We start from the raw sequence: 23685 nt of genomic DNA, 5'->3' as shown, positions 1-23685 counted from the left end.
ATTGAAATGTATTTTCGAGAGCTTCATGAGAGCTTTCATGCAAAATTCATTTTGTACATATTCAAGAATCGCTTCATTTCATTCCCTTTAATATCATCTATTAAAGAAGTATTTGATTAAAAAAATCATTATTTGCCATTGGCATTCTAAGCCTATCTTATGTTCTTGTTTGAATGACAATTTGGGAATAGATCTCTTATGCTTGCAAAATAAATTTGAGTCAATATCAACAATAGCAAACAAGAATGCAATGGAGCGCTTTTTAATTTTGTGTTGCCAGCTACCAAACACTAAATTAATGAAGCAAACATGAGGTATTAGGGAACATTTTAAAATAAGAGCACAAATTCTCAAAGTCAAATCGCATTCCTGAAATAAAAATATTGTTTTTAGAAACGAACCAAACACATTCCCCACATTTTGCTGAATAATTGGATCATAAAATGCATAGGGAAGATTAGGAAGTAGAAACTAAGTAGGGTATCAAATTGGAAGATCGTCTGAAAATTGAAATGAGGAATTTTAAGTTCTGTTTTCTCTTCCTCTCTATTATATAAGATAAGTACCGTATCAAGCAATAAAACATGGAGGAAAAGTAAACCACACTGTATATAAAGCAATTTTTTCTACAACTTAAACAACAAAATAAATTCAGCTTAAATATTTTAACTTTATCTACATTTCACATTCTTGGAAGCCCAAAACAATAGAAAATAAATAGCTGCAAAGCCACTAAAAAACAATTTTAAAGTAGTTGGTAGGAATTTTCTTACAAAATATGATACAGGTGTCATTGAACTAAAAGCTTTTGCAGGTAATCACTGTAGGTAAAAATAATGAAGAATGTGACATCAGAATATGTAAATTGAAAAGCCCTGTAAACTTGATTTTGTGCTTATTTCTTACAATAGAAAAGGTGCCAAAATAATGCTACCGAAAAAGAAATAGCCAAACGTTAAAGGAGAATACCTAGCTTTGTTTTAACAATGAGTACACTGTTGTTGCAGCCTTGAAAATGCAATCCAGAAATCAAAAGGGAACATCAAATAAATTTGAAATCTACTTCTAGAGGTGCAAACAAATCCTGCATCTTACATATTTGTTATACGATTACCAATTACAAGCCTGGAGAAGACTAATGATTGAGTTCCTTGGTGAATAGAAAGTGGAAGACAAAATCAGGCACCTTCACTTGCTGTAATAACAAAATAGAAGTCGAAGTTGATGCTCTACATGTAAACATAACATGTAAAGCCCACGGATAATAAGCTGGATAGGGAACCCAGGAGCAACGCATCATCCTCCATTGCCACCCATGACACAAATCTCAAAGTTTTTTCCACCCAAATTTCTCACAAGAAAATAAAAAGATTGCACCAAAAAATCAGCTAGACCAATGGGAAAAGAGGATTTTTATAGAGAGATGCATTTTAATAGGCATGTAAATGAAGACCATAGTTTAAGAGGAAATATTGTGCTATTTTCACATTTTCCCAAAAGGAAACTATTGCAAAAAGTGACTCGAAAACTTTAGGTACCAGACGGCGGGAACTAAAAAGAGGGAAAATGCGCCAGCTTTTTACCAATGCCCAATGTTCTTAGAATTAATCATAAACAACTTCCCTAACTATTTGCATTTTATATTAAGAATCTACACTCCAATGATAGTTGATCCATTTGAGCTCCAAATTTTTCAATTGCAGCATAGTTATTCTCTTCCAGCCATTCCTCAGCAGTATTTAGTTCCCCACTGATGTAATCTGCAACCATTGTTGTTATCGCCCCCTTACTCTTGGCCTGTGTTACCCTACTCTTCATGTTGCAAATATAACATTCCAAATTGTTTTTGGCAACAAGCTTCTTTGCCGTTTCTTCATCCTCTCTTCGGAACACAGCTGCAGCGGCCACCATTCGATCTATCTCCAGCTTGCCCAGTCTTTCACGCTCATTTGAAATGGTAATCTGGTTGCTTAACCCTGTTCCCGTGTCCTTGGCAGAGACTGTCAGAATTCCTTCCACATCCACATGAAAGAAAACTCTTATACTTGGCACCCCACACCGTGCAGGTGGAATCCCATAGAGAACAAACTCACCTAATAAATTATTGTGTGCAACCAAAGCTCTTTCACCTTCATAAACTGAGACGACTGCATTTGCCTGGTTGTCAATTCCTGTGGTGACAAGCGTCTCTTTTAGAGCAGGAATGGGAGTATTGCGGGGAACTACTACTTCCATGACACCCTTGTTAACTTCAATTCCAAGACTCAAAGGAGTGACGTCCACCAAGACTATGTGAATGCCTTCCTTGTTCAGTGTAGCTGCGTGCAGAGCTGCACCATAAGCAACTGCCTCGTCTGGGTTTACACTTTTGCAGAGCTCCTTTCCCTCGAAGAACTGACTTAGAAATTCCTGCACCTTGGGTATGCGTGAAGAACCCCCTACTAACACAATGTCGTTTATTTGGTGTCTGCTCATCTTAGAGTCTTCCATGCACTGCTTCACCAATTGCATACATTTATCAAACAGGTCAGCGTTAAGCTCCTCGAACTTGGCCCTCCTGATCTTTGTGTGGAAATCTCGCCCTTCATAAAGGCAATCTATGTCGATTACAGTCTCTATTGCCGAAGACAAACTTCTTTTTGCCCTCTCGCACTCTGAACGTAGTCTCCGAAGAGCTTTGGGACTTGTACATATATCCATTTTATATTTTTTGTTGAATAGCTGAACACAATAATTGAGCATCCTATTGTCAAAATCCTCACCTCCCAAATGCATGTGGCCTCCAACAGCTTTAACTTCAACCTTACCTCTTTCAACTGTAACAATAGACACGTCAAATGTACCTCCTCCAAGGTCAAAAACTAAAATGTTTCTCGTTCCTTCCACCACTGTGTCAAAGCCATAAGTTATTGCTGCAGCTGTCGGTTCATTTATGATATGCATGACATTAAGCCCTGCAATCTTACCCGCATCTTTAGTTGCTCGCTTCTGGGAATCATTAAAATAAGCAGGCACGGTAATGACAGCATTGTTTACATCACTCTGGAGGTATTGCTCAACTATCATCTTCATTTTTACCAACACCATGGACGAGATTTCTTCAGCTGCAAATACTCTTTTCTCACCTTTAAAAGTCACTTGAACTAGAGGCTTGTCATTCTTTCCCGGAACAATGGTGAATGGCCACAACTGTTTGTCAGACTGCACAGAGGGATCATTGTATCTTCTTCCAATGAGTCTCTTGACATCAAACACAGTGTTGGTAGGATTAGTTGAAATCTGGAATTTGGCAGCATCCCCAACAAGCCTTTCATTCGGGGTGAAAGCAACCATGGACGGAGTGGTTCTGTTACCTTGGTCATTCGGAATAATTTCAATTCTGTCGTGCTGCCACACTCCAACACAGCTGTAAGTTGTCCCCAGATCAATGCCAATAGCCTTCGCTTTGCCCGCTGTTTCCATGGTAAATTCTGCATGAATGTAAGACGAATATTTAGAAAACAATTCAGGTTTTGAATCACGCAGGAAAATGGTGTTATTAATTCCGAAATGAATTACTTTAAGACAGACTGCAACTTTCATAATGTGGGAGGCTTTGTCTTTGCCAGCACAAAGGGATTTCCTTCAACAGGCACCGAGGAGCTTCAATCGGTAAAATAATGTTTCAGCCAAAAGTATAGCAACTTCAATCAGTCTATGTCAATTAAGAGAGGATGTCCTTAGTCATTGCTAATCACCTTGTTCATAATCGTATGATTTATTTAAGAGTTCGTAGTTTTGTCATGCCAAATTGTTTTCGCCAATTAGCCTAATATAAGGTATGAACTAGTGTTTAAAGGAGTTGTAAAATTGGATGGTACTGGTGTTAAGACAGGAGTTGTCAAAATCTCAATCTTACCTTTTGGATAAGTTCCTCTGTTTTGGAAGACACTTCAGATATAGAACTTCCCCATATTTGCTATATGTTTGTCTAGAGAATTTAGAGCCAAGACAGGAGGATATTTATCTGCATTTGTGCCATATGTTGTTCAGGATCAGGTATGGTACAAGAATCACTATCAAGGCTAAGCCAATTTCAAAAACATGTGTTAAACCTTAGGCAGTTATTCCAACTCTAAGCAATCAAAACTGTGCCATTTATAATCTAGAAAACAGCGCTCATTTTTTTCATATTACACTTTAGTAGAAATTTTCAAATGTTTGTCCTGATGAATGGGATAATAATTTTGAGTTTGAGCCTTGTGATTTTGTGTAAAAAAGATTGGACACCTATTACATTTGCAAAGAAAATTCATTTATTTCGAATCTCATGAAACTTGAAAATGATGTTAAGGGTATGTTGTAGATGTGCTGCGATGGTTCAAGGAGCAAGAATGGTATTGGTGCGGGTGTAATGTTGGTTTCTTTCAACAATGAAAAATCCTATTTTACCTTCAGATTTGATTTCTCGTGTACTATTTATTTAGTTGAGAACAAGGTCTGCATTCAGCGATTGCTAGTAGCACCGAAGAAAGGAGTCAAATTGCTATAGGGATTTGAAGATAATGAAATGCCCGTGAATGGAAATAGAACTCAAAGCATAGCGAAGAATAGTCTTCTCAACTCTTATAAAGATAGAATATATACTAGGCATTTGGCATCTAGGGTGTTCTAGAGAGCAAAACAAAGACGTGGACACCCTTGCAGCAGTTTGAGGGGAAATTTGAAAATAGTTCAAATTTTGATAAGAGGAAAATGCTATAGCAAAAACCTTCTACTATTCATACCTCTGTTTTTCCATTAGATTGCCCCATTAGCTCTCTATTCTTCTTGGTCAAGGTAAGGCTGTGTTGACAACTTCCATAATTTCTTTGGCTACAATAATAGAGGAAATTTAGTAATCCCTCTCGCATGAACTACTTCATACCATTCTGTGGCATTCGGTCTGAGTCCTCTTTGCTAGCAGCAGTAGAAGATCCAGTTTTAGGCATTGATGGTTGTCTGGTAGCTATTTAATAATTGTTTCCCCTGTTTTAGAAATGGTGGAACCATTTTATTGAGTTTAAAGAGATTAAACCACATCAAAGAGAAAAACTTAAATAAAAGCAAATGGAAATAGACACCTATCACAGTGAATTACGTGGCTCACCACATCATCCGTGTCATAGATGGGTAAACTTATGAATTTTATAAATGATAGAATTTCAGTTTATGTTTTGTGTATGTCAGATCTTATAGTTTCAAAGTAATTTTGTTCATGTTAAAAATGTGCTGAGTAATTAATAGTTAGTATTCAAGTGAAGATCATCGTGGAAGTTAATACAGCGAAGGTAGTGTATAAATGTCATTGAATTATATACGAAATGGTTCAACTGAATTTCTTTTAAGCTGCAAAACACTATTCAAATTCGCCACTTCTAAGCCCAATGTAGGTAGGTACAAAGCCTACAAATAGAATGGCCTAGCGGGGTTTGAACCTTGGTCACAGTCTCATCAATGAAGCATTTCTACCACTGCTTTGGAGAAGATAAAAGGTAGTTAAAGAGTTCTTTTATGTATAAAAAGAAATATTAGAGTATCTTTTGACTAAGAATATTGGGAAGTATAAAATCCATGCATAAATGTCAGACTCCAAAATTATGAGAAGTTTTTGTAAAGAGGAACATTTTCATTTTGAATGTGGTATAATAGATGATAGATGAGCATGTCGTGTCAAATAGCATTAGGAAGAGACGACAGATGAGCTCCAAACTGGAAAGGCAATAGCATATGGCAGTGGATAGACAAGAGCGACAGATGTTGTTAACATAGAAGCAAAAGGTCAGGAACCAAGAAGATGCAAAGAGATGTGAGCACTGGTTGATTGGTACCAAGAGATTGGAGATTGAAATTACAGAGTGAAAGCTGATTCAGATTGATGAATTCCTCAAATCATCTTGGATTTCTTGTTGTTTGATTTTGTTTAGAGAGTGAAAAGTTGAATTAGATTGATGATGCTCCAAATCATCCCAGATTTGTTGTTGTTTGATTCAGGTGTTATTGATGTTTATTTATTTTTAAATCAAAGAAGTTGTTGATTTAATGATCTAAAATTTTGTTAATTTTAATAGAAAAAGAGGGGTAAAAAATTATTAAGACAGAAAGGATTACAACAAGGAGAGCTCAACAAGGAGCTCTATCTTGAGCAACAAGTTCATCAAATTCTTGCACCATCTCAAAGGGAAGTTGCCCCCTATCCATAATATTCCAGCCTGGAGCATGACTAGAAGTCCATTTGGCTAAACAATCAGCAACTCTGTTCTATTCATGAGGAATGTAAGTAAACCTAATGAATTCAAGAGAGGTACAAAAGGGAAGAATTTGATTAAGAAGAGTAACCAGCTGCCAACTAACATCTTCAAGCTCTTGCGAGGAAAGCAAGTTCACCACCACTTGGGAGTCAGACTCGTAGATAATCTTGCACCATCCTCGCAAACAACACTGTTCTTGGATTCTGGTTTGCAATTGTTTCCTTACTTGGGAGAATCTCTGCAAGTGAGGCTTCCAGGGGCCTTCCATTTGTGTTTTATGCCGCAATAATGAAGAGACTGTTTCTCAGCTTTTTTTTCCAGTGCCCCTTTGCCAAACAAATTTGGCACTTCTGGTGGAGTGTGTGGGATGCATGTGCTGGCATGTTTCCTCTTTGTCTGAATTCTGGGACTGTTTGGACCATCCCCCTTCCAGGACTTATTTTCTTCAGGTTGCTTGAACTATTGGCCCTTCCCTTGTTTTATGGCATGTTTGGCTTGAGAGGAATAGGAGGATCTTTCATGATGTGCGGTTTGAGATCAGCCACCTGTGGGGAAAAATTGTTAATTCTCTTCATGAAACACTCTCAACTAAATGTGACATTGGTGGAGGTTTGGATCCTAGAGATGTTGGTATTTACTCACGCCTTTCCTTTCCTCTTCAGGGTGACACTCCCTCAGTCCCCCACAGCCACTTTGGGAATAGAGCTAGGCAGCACTCTCAGCGTGTTAATCATGAGGGGCATTGGACTCCTCCCAAGGCTAGAGTTCTTAAAATCAACACTGATGGTTCTTCTCGGGAAAATCCCAGTTCGATTGGTATTGGGAGAGTTGGGCGTGATAGTTCTAGTGATATTCACTTTCTATTTTTTATATACAAGGGTTACCATACTAATAACCTCATGGAAATCCTGGCTATATTGGTTGCAGTGGAACAATGCTATGAATGTGGCTGGAGAAGAATTATCTGTGAAACTGACTCGTAGGTGGTTGTGAACATATTGAATAGAAGGAACCTTGTGCATGTGGATTGGCATTTGGCTCTGGTTATTCTACAGATCACTCAGTTATGCAATTCTCTAGATTCTGTATTTTTTATGCATATCCCTCTTGAGTGGAACGGTGTGGCTGATTGTTTGGCTAAATGGGACTCCGAGCATGGACCGGCTTGGAACATTATTGATTATAGGATGCTTCCCCTTGATTTATCTCAGATGTTGGTTCAACTTGTGGACCAGGATAAAGCTCTGTAGTTCTCTTTGTTTCTTGTGTTGTTCTGCTCTCTTTGGTATTCAATAAAAATTTTACCCCTCTTTTAGTTAACACTGTTCCACAGCATATAAAATGGCTTGAGCTTCCATGAGATTGTTAGTGTGATCACCCTCATGCACTAAGAAAAAGAATTTAACGTCACCGGAATTGTAACAAGCCACTCCCCCAATACCAGCTGAGCCTGGATTCCTCGAAAAGAACAATTTTTGTTAATTTAACAATGTGTTGAGAAGTCCAATAGTTAGTATTGTACAGAGTAAACATAAATAGTGTGGTAGTCTTTTTAGCAATGCTTCTTCATGTGAATATGAGCAAAAGAGTGGTAGAGAAGATCTGCAAAAGGGCCTTTCTTTGAGACCTGGCAAGAATTATTAGCAGCATAGATGACAACCTTGTGATCTCAAGGTAGAGGGATTACGATATAGCCATACCAAATGGAGACTCTCTTAAAAGATATCCGATCCTGGAAACTGAGGACCGGAACTTTTTCAATTATAGAATATTTGACATACAATGCAGGGCTGATTTCCTAATAAAGCTATACAAGCTCCACCATGATGAAGGCTCGAGCTAGGTTCGAGATTTCCTTGGAGGAGAAAATTTAGTGGAGGAGAGTGAAATAGACCAGAAGCTTAGGAATATGGAGGCAGGACTACTTACTATTTTTTATTCTTAGGGTCAATGCCGCTGAAGGAAGTAGGAGAGGAAGAAGTTAGGGAATTCCCTTTAGCATTTTGATTTTAGTCTTGAAAGCGTAGAAAAGGTTTATTTGCAGTAAGGGCCATAGTAGAATTTGGTTCAGACTTTACAAGAAGTAGTATTAGTTTATGATGGAAGGCTTAAGTTTCATTATATATATTATGTAGATTTATTATTATTATTATTATTATAATTCTGGTATTAGTCTTTTACTGATACTTTTAATAAAAAATAGTTCAGTTTGAAAAGTAAAAGTGATTGTACAGATTCAAATTCAAAGAGTTAAAAGATATTTCAATAAATGAACAATGTATTGAAAATTTATGTATTATATATATTCTATATTTCTAGTTTATATTATTTAAATATTTATTTGTTATTTAAGAGCATATAGTCTTAGGTTCTACAATATTATATATAATACATTGTACAAAAGGTCAGAATTACTGAATTTACTTTTATACTTTCTTAAGATCCAAGGGTTAACCATACAGAAAACAAGATCTGCTATGCAAAGCCACTTTCAAAATTAATCTTATTCTCAAATTTAAAGAGAGTTTGAAGAGAATACTAATACAAGGCACATTTTTCCTCTTTTCTAAATAGAAAATAGTTAATAATATTAATTGACATGTTTATCTTTATGTAATGGAGTATAGCATTATAAAGAAGCATGCATCTAAATTAAATATATTTTTCGTACTTGCTCAATACACTAAACAATGACCTTTCTATAAGATTTAGATTTTGGAAGATTTTAAGAGATAAGAATGTGAGGAAGCAAAATCAGTAGAAATGACTGTGAAATCAAAAATTCTAATAGACTAAACAAATACCTGGAAAATCTACAGAACAAAATAAAATCAGAAAATCCTTTTACATTAGAAACAAATAAATGAATCTAAAGCATACCCAGCTTGCTAAGAAATAAAAAAGTTCACACTAAATTAAGACGAAACAAATAACATCAATGTATCTATGAAATTCACAAGACAAAATACATTTGAAACAACTAAATGAATTTAGAGCATACACGACTTGTTAAGGAGTTAAAAATCACAACACTAAATTTAGAACCATTCAGGTTTTCCTACATACGCCTATCACTGCTGAAAAAACTAAAAAATAAATGAGAGAAGAAAGATACCTTAATAACAGTGAGTGGCTGGCAGAATTCTGTATTGAAAGCTTTCCTCAGCAATAAAAATGGTGACCCAAGTTCAGACCTAAAAGCCAAATGCAGCCTTAAGAACGAAGGTATTCGTGATTTAACGAAAAAAATGACTTTTCCCCCGAAGAGAATAATTTTACTTTTGTTTCCCTTTGGGGAATATAGAAGACCAATACTCTCTTTTCCTTTCCCTATAAGTTTTTATGTTTTAATAATATGTTAATGTAGGAATCAAATAGTGATTGATATAAATACGGAATTGGAATTAAAAGATAATTAGTTCTTTTTAGAACATAAATGTGTAAAGTAAAATTGTAAAGTACTTTGATGTAGGAATCGTATAGTGATTGATATAAATAAGAAATTGTAGTTAAAAGATAATTAATTCTTTTCAGAACATAAATTTGTGAAGTATTATTTTAGTAAGTAAAGTTTATTTAGTTTTAATTTAGTAAGAAAAATAATATTTTATGTATAAATTTAATTTAAACTAATTTAATGAGATTAAATATAAACTTAATAAAGATCAATGATAGATTTTTCTTGAAGTATGTATATTTTAGAATTATAAATAAAGTTTATAAAATGAATGTGATAAATAGAATAATTTAGCCATGGGTTTATAAACTCATTTTTAAAAATAAATTACAGCGATGGGGCTCATTTTCACCATCATTGTTTTGTGAATGTGTGGATATGCGTGTGTTAGATTGAACCCTTAGACATTGTAGCCTGACATCAACATCTTGTGAGTGTTTTTGGCCTCTTCCAGCTATCTTTCATACTAGTTACACATTATTCTTCCTTTCTTTATATTTTTAATTCTAAATTTTATAGTTTTCATATGGGTAAGTGCACTAAGATGGTGTACAAAAAGGGGGTGTAGACACCCCAAAATTAGCAAGATCTAAAACAACGAGAATTTGATCAAGCAATGAGAATTGTCTTTCATACTAGTTATACATTATTCTTCGTTTCTTTATATTTTTATGTAAATTGTATAGTTTTTGTATGGGTAAGTGCACCAAGATGGTGCACAAAAAGGGGGTGTAGACACCCTAAAATTAGCAAGACCTAAAACAACAAGAATTTTGATCAAGCAATGAGAATTAAGGACAAATATAGATAACAGTGTCCAAAATAACAAACTTTCAAATCAATGGTAACATCAGGTCATTCGAATGATTAAATCAATCAATCACCTATCAAATCTAAAAGGACCAAAATCACTTTAAAAAGAGGAAAAATAATTCATAAAAGCATAAAATGAAATAAAAAAAAGAAAAATGGTAAAGACAAAAGTTGAAAGTAAATGCAACATTTAATAAATCAACAAAAGCCATTTATCCTCTCAAAAGTGAAAATCCTCCTTTTTGAAATTAAAAGAATTGAAAAATCCTCATTTATCCTCACAAACTAAGTCTGTTGGACTTTTCCTCTTGGTGCCTTATGAGATATTTTTAGTTTCACCATTACCCTCTAGTGAAAAGTAAAATCTTGATCCTTACCCCAACCCCCTCCTAAAATCCTATAAATAAGAGGGTAAATCAAGAACAAAGGTACCCAAGTTTGTAGGCATCCATACTATAGGCATTTAGAGTTAGCATTTAGCATCATTGTTGTTGAGAATTAATTTCATGTTAGCTCCATTTTAGCATCATTTTGATATCTATTTAGTGAAGGATTTGATCAATACAAATCCACAAAGCCTTCGCACACCTCCATGTAAAAAACCTGTCATAAGAAAAAGATGAAAGGAGGCAAGGGTTTTGCTCTGAAAATTATGCAAAATGTATTCTCAAAAATGAAAGAGATAATAAATAAAATTACAAAAGATCAATCCTTATAAAAGGAGATTGAAACCTGAAAGGGTAACCTAAAAGATAAAAGCTATTTAATAATTACTAATTAATTATTAAATAGAGATGCAAAAGGTGCATAAAGTAAAATCTTAAGAAGAGAATAAAATAAATTTAATAAATGAAATTAAATTAACACTTTACTCTAACACCCCCCTTAAGATGAGCAATAATGCAACTACAAACAATGTAGAAAGAGGAAAGAAACTACAATGCAAAGTTGAAAGCAAACTTAGGTCCTAACAACAAGGCCTGATGAGGTGCCCAATCACAACTAAATCTCTATGAAATGGAGACATAAAGAAAAATCAGTGGAAAAAAATCTACTTCAAAAAGAGATAGTAGTAAAAAGAAGGAAGGACTCATCACTAAGACTCCCCAATGACAACTTCATTCCCCCCAAGCATAGAATGCAGGTAAAGATACCATGGGGATGCAAAAGGTTTAGTGAAGATGTCTACAACTTGCTCAATAGTAGAAATGTACTCCAATCTCAAGGTACCATCCTAAATGAGATGCCTGATGAAGTGCATTTGAAGCTCGATGTGATTGGTCCACTAATGCTCAACTAGGTTGTGTGAAATGTGTATAGCACTCTAATTGTCACACCACTGAAAGGTGGGACTATCAGAAGAAAATAAAAACTTTGTCATCAACTGTCGAAGTCAAAAAACTTCTTGACTAGCCAATACAGCTACCCTATATTTTGCCTCTATAGATGATAATGTGTGAGCATGTTGCTTCTTGCAAGACCATCTGATAAGACCAAAATGGAGACAAAATAAAAAAATAGACGTAGACTTGCAATCATTAATATCACCAGCCTAATCTGAATCTGTGAAACCAATAATGTGAGGATCTCCTAATGTGTAGTGAATGTCATAACATGTTGTACCTCTAATATACCTCAAGATACGTTTGGATGCTTACCAATGAATCTCATGACGATCATGGGAGAATTGAGAGACAAGTCCAACTGCAAATGAAATATAAAGATGTATGTGTGTCAGGTACAACAAACTACCCACAAGCTATCTATATAGAGTGGAATCCACTGTAGGAGTAGAGCAAGTGGTAGATAAAACAACACCTGACTGAAAAGGTGTGGGGGTAGGCTTGTAATCAAGCATGTCAAATCTTTGAAGCATATCAAGAGTATACTTCTGCTAGAGTATGGCTATCCCATCTGAAGACTGAACAACCTGTAGGCCCAAAAAATAGTGCAAAAGTCCAAGATTTGTCATCTCAAACTGCTCTCTTAATGCTTGTTGAACACCCTATATCATGGAGATTGAGCTTCCTGTGATGATGAGGTCATCAATATAAAGTATAAGTATCAATAAGTTAGCCCCATGATGTTGAATATAAGTTGTAGGGTTGGAATGCAACTGAGTGAACTATGAAGGAAGCAAGAAGGAATCCATCTTCTCGTACCAAGCCCTAGGGGCCTGTTTGAGACCATATAAAGACCTATAAAGCTAGCATACCAATGAAGAGTCTTGCACAAAACCATGAGATTTCTCCATATAGATCTCCTCATGAAGGTCTCCATGCAAAAAAGCACTCTTTGTGTCCATCTAAAAAAATGTCCATCCTTGTGAAGCTGTTAGAGAGAGTACAAGGCAAATAGAATTCATCTTGGCAATAGGGGCAAAGGTCTTGAAGTAATCAATAGCCTCAACCTGTGAAAAACCCTTTGCAACAAGATGTGCCTTGTACCTATCAATAGAACCATCTACAACATACTTGTTATGGTATACCTGATGGCACCGAGCCAACTTTCTTCCTTTCGAAAGAGGACAAAGATCCCATGTGTGGTTCTTCATCAAAGAAGAGTACTCCTCATCCATAGTCCTATCACACTCTGAGTGTCCTATCACCTATGAAAAACTCTAAGGATCATCTGAAATGGTATGACTCAAAAGGTCACTACCTATAGTCTAAGAATGAATGCAACGAGCATCTATAGGGTTTCCTACCAAAGGTCTAGTTGCATCAATAGTATCACGAGCCCACTTGGGCACTTGCGAAACATCTGGTGGAGGTGGTAAAGGGGGGTCAATATCAAGATCTTCCTCAGAGGAAGCATAATCCTATATAGGAGTAGAGGAAGTACTAGGTAGTGAGGAAGAAGCTAAAGATGGAGGATCTATTGGAGGATAATGCTCATCAAACTGAACATCTCTCTGAAATAAGACATCTTTGGAATCAAGATCAAACAACCTGTATGATTTCAAATCCTCACAATTGCTAGCAAAAATGAGTGTTCGGCTCTTATTCTCCATGGTTTTCTGTTGAGCATTTGGAATAAATGCCCAGGCCTCACTACCAAAAATATGAAAAGTAGAAACATCAAGCTTGACATGAGTCTAAGCCTCCTCAGGAGCCAAGTGTCGTAATGCTTTATGAGGCATCTAATTTTGAATATATAGTTAGCACAATTGATAACCTCAACCCAAAATGAAGAACTTATAGAATGAGACTATATCATACAATTGGCCATCTCCCATAATGTCCTATTCTTTCTCTCTGCAGCCCCATTTTGTTAAGGTGTATGGGGAACAGAGAACTAATGTTGTAATCCATGCTAAGTAAACAAATCTATGAAAGGTTTATTCACATATTCCCCCCCATTGTCAATGCATATATGCCTGATTGAAAGACAGGACTACTTCTCTACAAAAGTCTTAAGGATTTGAAATGAATTAAAGACATTAGACTTGTACTTCAAAAAGTACACCCATGTGCATCTAAAGAAGTCATCAATGAAGGTGAGCACATATTGAGCACTTGAAAAAGATGGAGTAGGAAATGACATAAGATCATTGTGTATTAACTCCAATGGTGTCTTAACACGTGTGGATTGACCTGCTAGAAAAAGGATCTCTATGATGTTTGCCAAGTGCACAACCTTGACACACACCATCAGTACAAGAGATCTAAGATAACCCAATCAATAACTCCTATATACTCATCTAATGTAGATATCTATAGTTGACATGGGAAAAATGCTCATGCCAAAGCTTGCTTACTATGTCTACATGAGCAATGAGAGAAACACCTACAGAATCAGAGCTCTCAAAGCCATCAAACTGATATAAGTGAGACTAAAGATCAACACTCCCTATAGCAATAACCAAGTTAGGATCATGGAGGTCTTGAACAACCACATCATGTTGTGAGAACTCAACTATCTTACCAAAGCCTTAATGAAAAATCTGAAAGATAGACAGGAGGTTCATAGAAATGGTTGGAACCAAGAGAACATCCTATAGTGAACCATCTTCTAAAGAGATAGTTCTTGAACCTATGATTAAAAGCTGAGAAGAATCACCAACTGCAATTTGTGTAGTAACACTCTAAGCAAGTGAGGTAACCAAATTAGGTGACTGTGTCATATGATGGGGTAAAAACACAAACTTGTGTCACCTTTTATAAAGAAACATTATATTAGAATATGATAGTTCAACATTAATGACAAAAAAAATGGTATTTGTGTTTAGAATATGAAGATGATGTAAACTAATGAAATGTGTAGAATTGGATGAATTTTATGTCTATAATTTTTAGAATATTTTTGAGTAAGAATTAATTAATTTTATTTTATTTTGAATTCCCTTTTTTAATTGTAAAAAATATAGGGTGTAGTTCCCGTCAAACAAGTATATGAAAATCATCTATTTTTGTTTTGATTTGAAAATATCTTATAGATGACATGTATAGCGAGGGAAAAAAAAGAAATAATTATTTTTTATGTATATTTTCTTTGTTATAAGTACTCAAGTTCAACCTTATTAGAATCCAACAATTTTTTTCCTCCCGTCAAAACTTCCCTATCAAATCTATACCTTCTTGAAAAAAAATTACATATTCATGAAGAGGATCTCTCCTCTAGAGATAAATATGATTTTTTAATTTTTTTGATATGATTTACTATTTTTTTTTCTTTTTTGAGGGAGCATTTTCTGAAATGATGAAATATCAAATTATAATATTTTTATATTATAACATATTATAACTAATCAAAACACTCAAAAATTTATATAATGATGATATTGAATCTGAGATCTATAAAAGGGTATTTTTAGTTTTTGAAAAAAATTGAGTTTTGATAGAGAAATGAGATTTGACCAAAATAGGTTTTGGTATCATAAACGGTGACATAAATTTGTTCTTTTACCCAATGGGAAGCTCTTGAATCAAGAATCCAAAAAGCTATAGAAGACAATGCTTGTGTAGAAAGAGCATGTCCTTTCCCAGTAGATGGAGGTGGAGGCTTTGGAGAAGCAATATTGTAATGCTAGATGGCCTCATCTAATGCCTCAAGACATTTCCAACACTTGGAAAATAGGTGTCCTTCCTTGCCACAAAAACTGCAAGATTCACCTATGTACTTCTTAGTCTTAGAAGAAGACTCACCAGACTTAGAAGTATTACCCTTCTAAGAGGACTTCCAAGCATTTGATTTGGGAGAAGGCTTGGAGGAACTTTCATTGCCTATTGAATCTAACTTATGCTTCAATTTTTGCTTCAAATTTCCTATAGATGTCTGAGGTACCAGTGCCTTCATCTTAGAACTAGTCATAGTATCCAACTGTGTAAAATTTGACTACTCTCTAGTCAAGAGATCACAAAAAATCTCAAAAGTAGGCATAAAAAATCTATTCCCCAAAGCAACTTTGGTGGAATAGAATGTGGAAGTAAATATCTGAAAATTCCCTCAAACCTTAGAGACAATCAAATAGATGCACTTAGCACCAATCTTCGTATTTCCACAACCTTGCAACAAGAATCTTTGTTGATTAAACTTCATCAAAAGGTCATCAATATTCATAAAGGAATTTGTCAAGAGTGATGTAAGCTCCACATCTATCTGAAGTACCTTGAACTCATTTATAGTACCAAACAAGCCATGAAGCTTGGTCCACATTACTAGAGGACTATTGCAAGTCCATCTAAATGAAACTGTAGACTATGTGATACTTGTAATGCAATCAATCTGATTGCCTCATCCATTTTTTTTTATGCTTCATGATTTCATAAGGCTTCTACAAAATAGGATGCATGACATCTAAACATGACCACAACCCTTTAGATTAGAGAAGCTAAGTCATCGAGGTCTTCCAAGTGTGGTAATTATGAGGGGTCAGAAGTTATAGAGAAGAAGTGGTCTTGGCTATTGTTTTAGAAAGGGTTTTTTAAGTTTTCTGATATAATTATATAATAACAGAAAATAATATAAAAATGTCCCCACAATGCAATAAACCAAACCCTAGCTTACAAATAGATTGTGCAAATAAGAGAAGAGAAAAAAAGCTTCAGATATGAATAAAAAATACCTGGTACTAAATGCTGATGAAATGAAAGGGAATCTGGAAAGTTTTTGAGAAGAGCTTTCTGTCACTTTTTTCAGAATGGAAAGCGAAGCTATAACGAAGAAGTTATGCCCCCCAAAAGATAGAAGTCATCAATAGACTTCGAGCACCGAAATAGGTATCAATTTGGAAAAATAATCTAAAAAATCCTTCTTCATCATCTTTGCCTCAGAACCATCTTTCCAGCACTTCTTTTAGAAAAAACCAACAAGGCCCTTGAAAGTAGTACAATTTTTTTTTTTTTTTTAAATTAATAAAAAAATCCACCATAGGTGAGCGATGGAGAAGTAGTGTCTAGGTAGAGGAGGGCAGTAGAGGTAGAGTTCGATCGAGCATTGTGGAGAAGAGTGACACTATGATGAAGGGGAGGAGGCCCGCCGGTGGCTGGCAGTGTTAAGACCGCAGCAATCTACGGGACCACTGGGAGTTACTAGGGCCACTAGTGGTTACCAAGACTACTAGCAGTTTCGGTGACCACTAGCTAGTTTTTTAAACCATGGCTGCTGAAAATACCCTTTTTTGTGATTTTTAATTTTTTTTTGCATCTCAAACTACATGCTAAGGTCGTATGGCTCTGCTATGCAAAAATATTTTGCCTCCCAAATCAATGTTGTCCAAAATGGACAAACTTTATATGGAAATAGGGATTTTGACATCTTTTGAATCCATCTGTGATGTCTGTTTGGCCTCAACCTGCTCTAAAAATCAGTGACCCCTCTTTTCACAAAAAATACCTCAAAAACTCTAGATCTATTTTGTCAAACCCTTGTTTTCCTTTTTCTCCAAATAAAAAACAAGCTACAATAGATCTAACTTTGATACTATGAAGGATTTGATCAATACAAATATACAAATCCTTCAAACACCTGCATGTAAAAAACCTATCATAGAAGAAAAAGACGAGAGGAGGCAAGGGTTTTGCTTTGAAAATTATGCAAAATTTATTCTCAGAAATGAAAGAGATAAAAAACAATTACAAAAGATCAATCCTTATAAAAGGAGATCGAAACCCAAAAGGATAACCTAAAAAGTTACAAAGGGTAACCTAAAAGGGAAAAGCTATTTAATAATTAATAATTAATTATTAAATAGAGATGCAAGAGGTACATAAAATAAAATCTTAAGAAGGAAATAAAGTGAATTTAATAAATTAAATTAAATTAATGTTTTACACTAACATTTAGCATGGTTTAGCATGGTTTTAGTCTTATGCATGAACATATTCTAGCATTCTCGTGTTATTATCTTCACATAATTTGCATTTTCATATAGATCTCATATGACTTTGGTAGATGTAAGGCCTCATCCGATCCATCATAGTATAGATGACATAATTGCATTATGATACTTCAAATTTGATGTTTTGATATATTTTTGAGACTATAGGGTTATGTTATATTAATATCTGCATTTTCATGATCTACACTTATGTCTGCACATTAGGACCCAAATAATATAAGTAATGATTTCATTCATGTACTAACCCTTTTCAATTGCTTTCATAGAAGCTGAATTGTAGAAATGCTTGTAATGAAATGGTAAGTGGGGGTATGTTACTTGTTGTTGATATTTAGGATTTGGATATTTTGAAATTGTTCAAGACTTAGAAGGACCATGGCTTATTTTATCTATAGATTTTGATGTTTACAGTAGTATTATTCATCTATGATATGTACCATGCACCTGATATTGTGAATAGAATGATCAAACACATATGGATGCAACTTTATGACATGATAAAATTAGATTGTGATATGATGATTACGATGATTTGTGATTTAATGTAATATGCAAATTTTTGGAGGTTTAATGATTAAATGTTTTATAAGAAAATGATGGGGAATAGGAAGTTAATTATGAAATGTGTTATATGTGAATTGTAGAATAATGAAATTATTATGTATCTTTACTTCATATGTATTTTATATGTGACTTTTCATTAGACTACTGATGCTCGAGTTTAGTGTGTAGGAAAGGAACCATGGAAACATAATGGTGAAACAAGGTATAAACACATGTTCATATGACATTGCCAAGGTGAATCTTTAGAAGATTCATAAGCCTCGTTGTGATGTGTTTATTTTGTAAATGTGAGATGTATGTGTGTAGTATGTATTTCATGAATAGATTCAGAAACATGTGATATGTGATGTATAGTAAATTTTGTGTGTGTCAGTTGACACTTGTACTCATGTGAAAATGACATGTTCTCTAAAGATGGATCATGTGGCCACCTTATCTCAAGTTAAATTCCTTAATTAAGAATTAGACTTATTGCCTTGACTTAGTAAGGGAAATAAAGTTTACCACCATAGAAAATTTTAAATTGGACTTTACCTAGCATTGTGAGGGCCAAAAAGTAGCTCTAAGGTGAATTTGTGATGACAATAAACCCTACCCATGATAATACTTTAAGTTAGGGGCTAATAGTGACCACTAGGGTGCATAGACGACTTAGGAGACCCCAAAAAGAATGCATTTTATATTGAATCCAACAATGGGAGTCATATATAGAGGAATGGCCAAAACTAGAAACCCACTTACCCTATCTCTAACTTGAGAGACATTTAGGGTTCGGAGGAAGAGGATAAGGAGCTCTACAACAACTTTCATTTGCCATTGCTTGAGTAAGGTTGGTACCCATGATTCATGATGTTCTTCTCTGCATTGTAAATTTGATATGGTTTTTCTTCATCACATTGTGGATTTGATATGGTGCTTCTTCATCACATTGTAGATTTGATATGGTGTAGATGTGGTTTTGTGAAGAGTTGTGTTGTATGTGGGTTGAATGTGAGAATTTTTATGTGATTTCTTCCTTGAATCTTGTTGTGTTCATGTTGTTCCCTGTGTAAAATGGTTGTGAAGCATCACTCACCCTTGGGAGGGAAGAGATGCTTGGGTGAAGGAGTTAGTTGGGCTCACCCATGTAGTTGAGAAACTCTCCCATGTGTGGAGATGATTCTTGATGTGTTTAAATGGAGTATGGACTTCATGTTTACTTGCATTCTTGGGAGGTATGAGGAGATGAATGAAGAGGGAAGATATTGTTAAGCCTTGAAAGGGCATGTTACTTATGGAAATATGTGAATATATGGGATTCATGGATTTGAAATTTTCCTCATGGAGAGAGCCCACCTTCACCCTATATCTTGGTTCTATTGTTGAATCTATGTGCAAGCCTTAGGATGGGTTGTATTGTGTTGTGTTGAGATGTGTTATTATGGTTATGCATGATATGTGAGCTTGAAAGTGTGCAATCGTTTGTGCCTTGTTTCCCCAAGCTTGGTGGGTGACCTCCTTGAGGCCTAGGATGGGAGGTGAGCCTCCATGGTTCCCCATTTTTGTCTCTTTATTTTTCAAGATTTACTTGATAATTTTTGGAAACTTGGAGCTCTTATAATCCTTTCCTTGACATGGAAGAAGGAGACACTATTGTATTTGCATTGAATAGAGGGCAATTCCATCTTGTTATGTGATCATGTTGTATTGTAAAAGTGTTACCTTGTTCTATTCATTTGTCAATAGAGGGGTTGGGAGACATCTAAGCATTGTGAGAAAGTATTTCCATTGTGCAAATTTTGATATATTGATTTCACCACCCTATGTGCATGTTTGATGAATGTGTTGTATGTGAGCTTGAGAGAGACATGAAAGAGAATTCTGTTGGATTATAATTGTAGTTTCATTTTCTTCAATATGAATGCATTGAAGAAACAGATTAAGTGTCATGGTAGACATTAGAAAGATGAATAAGAGATTATCATATTGTTATTCTTATTCCCTCAAGTCTCAAATGAATAATTAGATGCATTTTTGTTCAATCTTGAATCACATTAAGTGTAGATTACGTTTCTAATTGATAATGAAATTGTAGTCATGATGGAGACATCAGCAATAAAATTGGAGTAATTGAATTTCTTGAATAACATGCAAAATATTATATTGTGACTCATATAAAAAAGTATTTGCAATTTAAGTTTGATAGTAATAGGCTAGTTGTCATGTATCAACTATAGATTCACTATATGGAATAAGCATTGAATTACATAATGCAATGTTCAATTATATTAGCTTTGATATAAGTATCCGTAGAGGAAATTGTGAAGAAAACTAGTCAATAAGCTCAACTTAGAAACAAGTGCCTGTAGATGCATATTTATTCTCTAGAAAATGTATGAGCAAAATCAAATAATGTCTCTTGCCAATACAGTTCAATAAAGTAATATACCTTGAATAAGATATTAATATCTTGGAAATTATGAGCTAGAAATAAATAATTTTTGCAACCACTCCCCATTAATAATGTGGTAGCCTCGAGACATGAAGTCCTTAAATCATGAAAGGACCTTGTACTAAGGAAAATAATAAACTCACATGTCAATTTTTTTATTTTTTTAAAATAGTTAGCTAGGAAATGATTGAGGAAATGGACCCCATTCTTGGCTAGGGCTGACCATGCTGACTAAAGGTTAGTTCATCTTTTAAAAAAAATCAAATTTAAAATTTCAAGGAGATTGGAGGGTGACCCCACCCACTCCATCTTCCCACCTCCTTTCTCCTCATTGGCTCACCTTAAAACTTCTAGGAAGCACATTTATTGGGGGGGGGGGGGGAGGGGGGCAAGTATGCCTAGAAAGGCCACCCACAACTTGCAAGCCTCCCTATCCTTGTTCACGTGAAGCAAGGAGGGTTGGCGGCTAGCATGGGGAAGGGTGTAGTCTAGGGAAATGGTAAAGTAGGTTAGTTGAGTTTTAAATTTTTTATTTTTTTTTGTTTGTATTTGGTGCATTGCTAAGTAAAAGGGGTAATATGAGATTAGAGGTTTAGGAAATGTTAATGGATAGAATTAAAATTAAAAATTTAAAAGTTTATTTATTAGAATAATGGTAGTTTAGATAGGTTTTACTTTTAGAAATGATTTTTTTTGGAAAATGTATGTATAAGGTAAGTGCCAAATTAGCATCCTAATTATAAGAAAATGTGTTGTGATATTAATTTTTATGTGTAATTAAACATTATTAGCAAATATAGTAATTTTAATGTAATATTAAATAATAATAATGTTAAACAATTAAAATAAAAGATTTATATTAAGAATGGTAGGCATAGGTGATTTTTAAGTAATAATAATAATGATAAAATAATATTAATATTAATATTAATATTAATAATAAATATTATGTTAAGATGGGACATGCAGAAGATTGTCTTAATATGTATATCATTTGATGAAAAATTAAGTACGTGAAAAATAAATTATTAGGGTTATCCAATAGTAGCACCTAATTAAAAAAAAAATTGAGGCATAAGTAATTTTTGGAAGATTGAAAAGCCTAGTCAAAAGACATCAAATTGGTTAGAGATAATAGAGAATAATCCCAATAATAATAATAATAAAATGATTAATTAATAAAACAAAACAAAAAATTGGTTTGGTTTTGCCTCGTTAATTTAGGGCATGACAGTAGATCTGCATTCATAGCATACTCCCATTCTAGAACTATCACTAAGATGCTAGTCTAAGAGAAATTTTAGCAGTTGTAGTTAGAAAAACATGAGATTTTTGTGGAGACTTTATTTAACAGTGATTTCTTGGGTCTAGATTAGTTCATTGTTTTTTTGATTGCACCCTATACTAAGGTCTCATGAATATGCAATTCCACCATGTACAAATTGGTGCTCAGCATGGGGCTTCATTCTAGAGCCTCATTTGTTCTTTAACTTTTCTTTCTAATCTTTGATTCTCTTTTAGATTTTTGTATTACTCTAGTTTCTTGTGCAAATCTGACTTGGTACAAGTTTTACAATGTTTGGGAAGACACATAATAGGAGCAACAACCGAGTCTCGTTACATTCCCAACTTTGACACTAACTGCAACATTTGTGTATACCTTAATGTAGTTGAATCATCTTTGAAAATAGGACCAAAAGAAACACCTATGGATGGGTCTAGTATCAATCATCTCAGTCACACGAATAGAGGTCTAACACTTCACACGTCCAACAACCCAAACCACATTGTGGTAGGTCTGGATGAAAAATTAGAAACAAATAGAAGTGATACATCTAATGGTGAAAACCCAATTGTGGCACCTAAAGATGAGATGATTGGTCTTTTACTTGAATATTTAGAAGAGAAGTCACCAATCCTAATTGAGCCCATAGATAAAGTTTTTTTTTTTTGATGAATAGTCCTTTTCAATTGATAAAATTTACTAAGATTACAATTCACAAAAAAGGGCCGAGGGATACAGGATCACCCTGCGAATGAGTTCAATCGGCTGAAGCCAGAGTAAACAACATGGCCACAGCTAGCAACTATAAACTATTCATCAAAAAAAAAAAACATTTAAAACAACCTCATGCTGCCAAGGTAGTACCAACAGAGGGAGGAGGATCATCTTTATCAGGAAATCCCCACACATCAGTGGGATTGTGAGACGGACTAGGAACAGTCTAGCCATCAGCAGCATCTGTAGGATCTGGGGTAGTTGCAATCTCCGCATCCCTCTTGTCTGGCCACAGAGGATAAATTGCCAAGGCTAGCCGGGGAAACTTTCCAGAGTGCGCCCGTCTTGGGGGAGGAGTTGGAGACTGGCCAGAAGCCCACCCAGGGGGGAGCCAGGGACCAGCTAGAACCACCATGTGGTGGGGAAGCAGAGTGGTGCCTCCAACCGCCATGACCACCGTTGGGAGAGAAGTGGCGGGGACCCTGGGAGCCTGGTGTGTGTGAATGGCGGCCAGAGGACTGGCATCTAGAATGGCGATCGCGAGACAAGGAGGCATCCGAAGGCACTTTGGCAATGGTACAAGCAGCATTGCCCCAGTGGTTTAACAATTCTTGTAAGTGGGCAACCTCTAGGGCAACTTTATTAGCTTGCACCTGTATCTGCATAATGAAATTGTTATAAATGCATGCCTTAGTGTACATTGCAATGTTAACATCCAAAAAATTGTGAGTGAATAAAAATGCATTCCTATCTTTCCATAGAGAAAACAAAATTTCCATCCTGAAAGTATGTCAAATCTGGGAAAACTTC

General features: G+C 35.1%; 1 protein-coding gene across 2 annotated transcripts; it reads right to left on the bottom strand.

The window, feature by feature from the left end:
- Nucleotides 1–1072: 1072 nt before the first annotated feature.
- LOC149532500 (heat shock cognate 70 kDa protein-like) lies at nucleotides 1073–9570 on the bottom strand. 2 transcript variants are annotated; one of them, XM_089805561.1, is made up of 2 exons: nucleotides 9385–9570; nucleotides 1073–3470 (listed from the first exon to the last, which is right to left on the bottom strand). In XM_089805561.1, the coding sequence occupies exon 2, from the start codon at nucleotides 3460–3462 to the stop codon at nucleotides 1639–1641; it is 1824 nt and encodes a 607-aa protein (XP_089661687.1). In that variant the 5' UTR covers nucleotides 3463–3470; nucleotides 9385–9570; the 3' UTR covers nucleotides 1073–1638. The 2 variants fall into 2 exon arrangements, with proteins under 2 accessions (XP_089661687.1, XP_089661688.1); XM_089805562.1 differs by lacking the exon at nucleotides 9385–9570 and adding an exon at nucleotides 4767–4939.
- Between the last annotated feature and the right edge of the window lie 14115 nt (nucleotides 9571–23685).

Source organism: Cupressus sempervirens, chromosome 10 (genome assembly GCF_028749045.1).
Source record: "Cupressus sempervirens isolate cs-2001-9-10 chromosome 10, ASM2874904v1, whole genome shotgun sequence".
NCBI lineage: Eukaryota > Viridiplantae > Streptophyta > Pinopsida > Cupressales > Cupressaceae > Cupressus > Cupressus sempervirens.
Note: the sequence above shows the minus strand (reverse complement) of the source record. Positions and strands in the feature narration are given on the sequence as shown.

What these genes read in the sequence shown, in the direction of transcription:
- LOC149532500 (XM_089805561.1), bottom strand. Translation starts at nt 3,462, where the DNA reads ATGGAAACAGCGGGCAAAGCGAAGGCTATTGGCATTGATCTGGGGACA.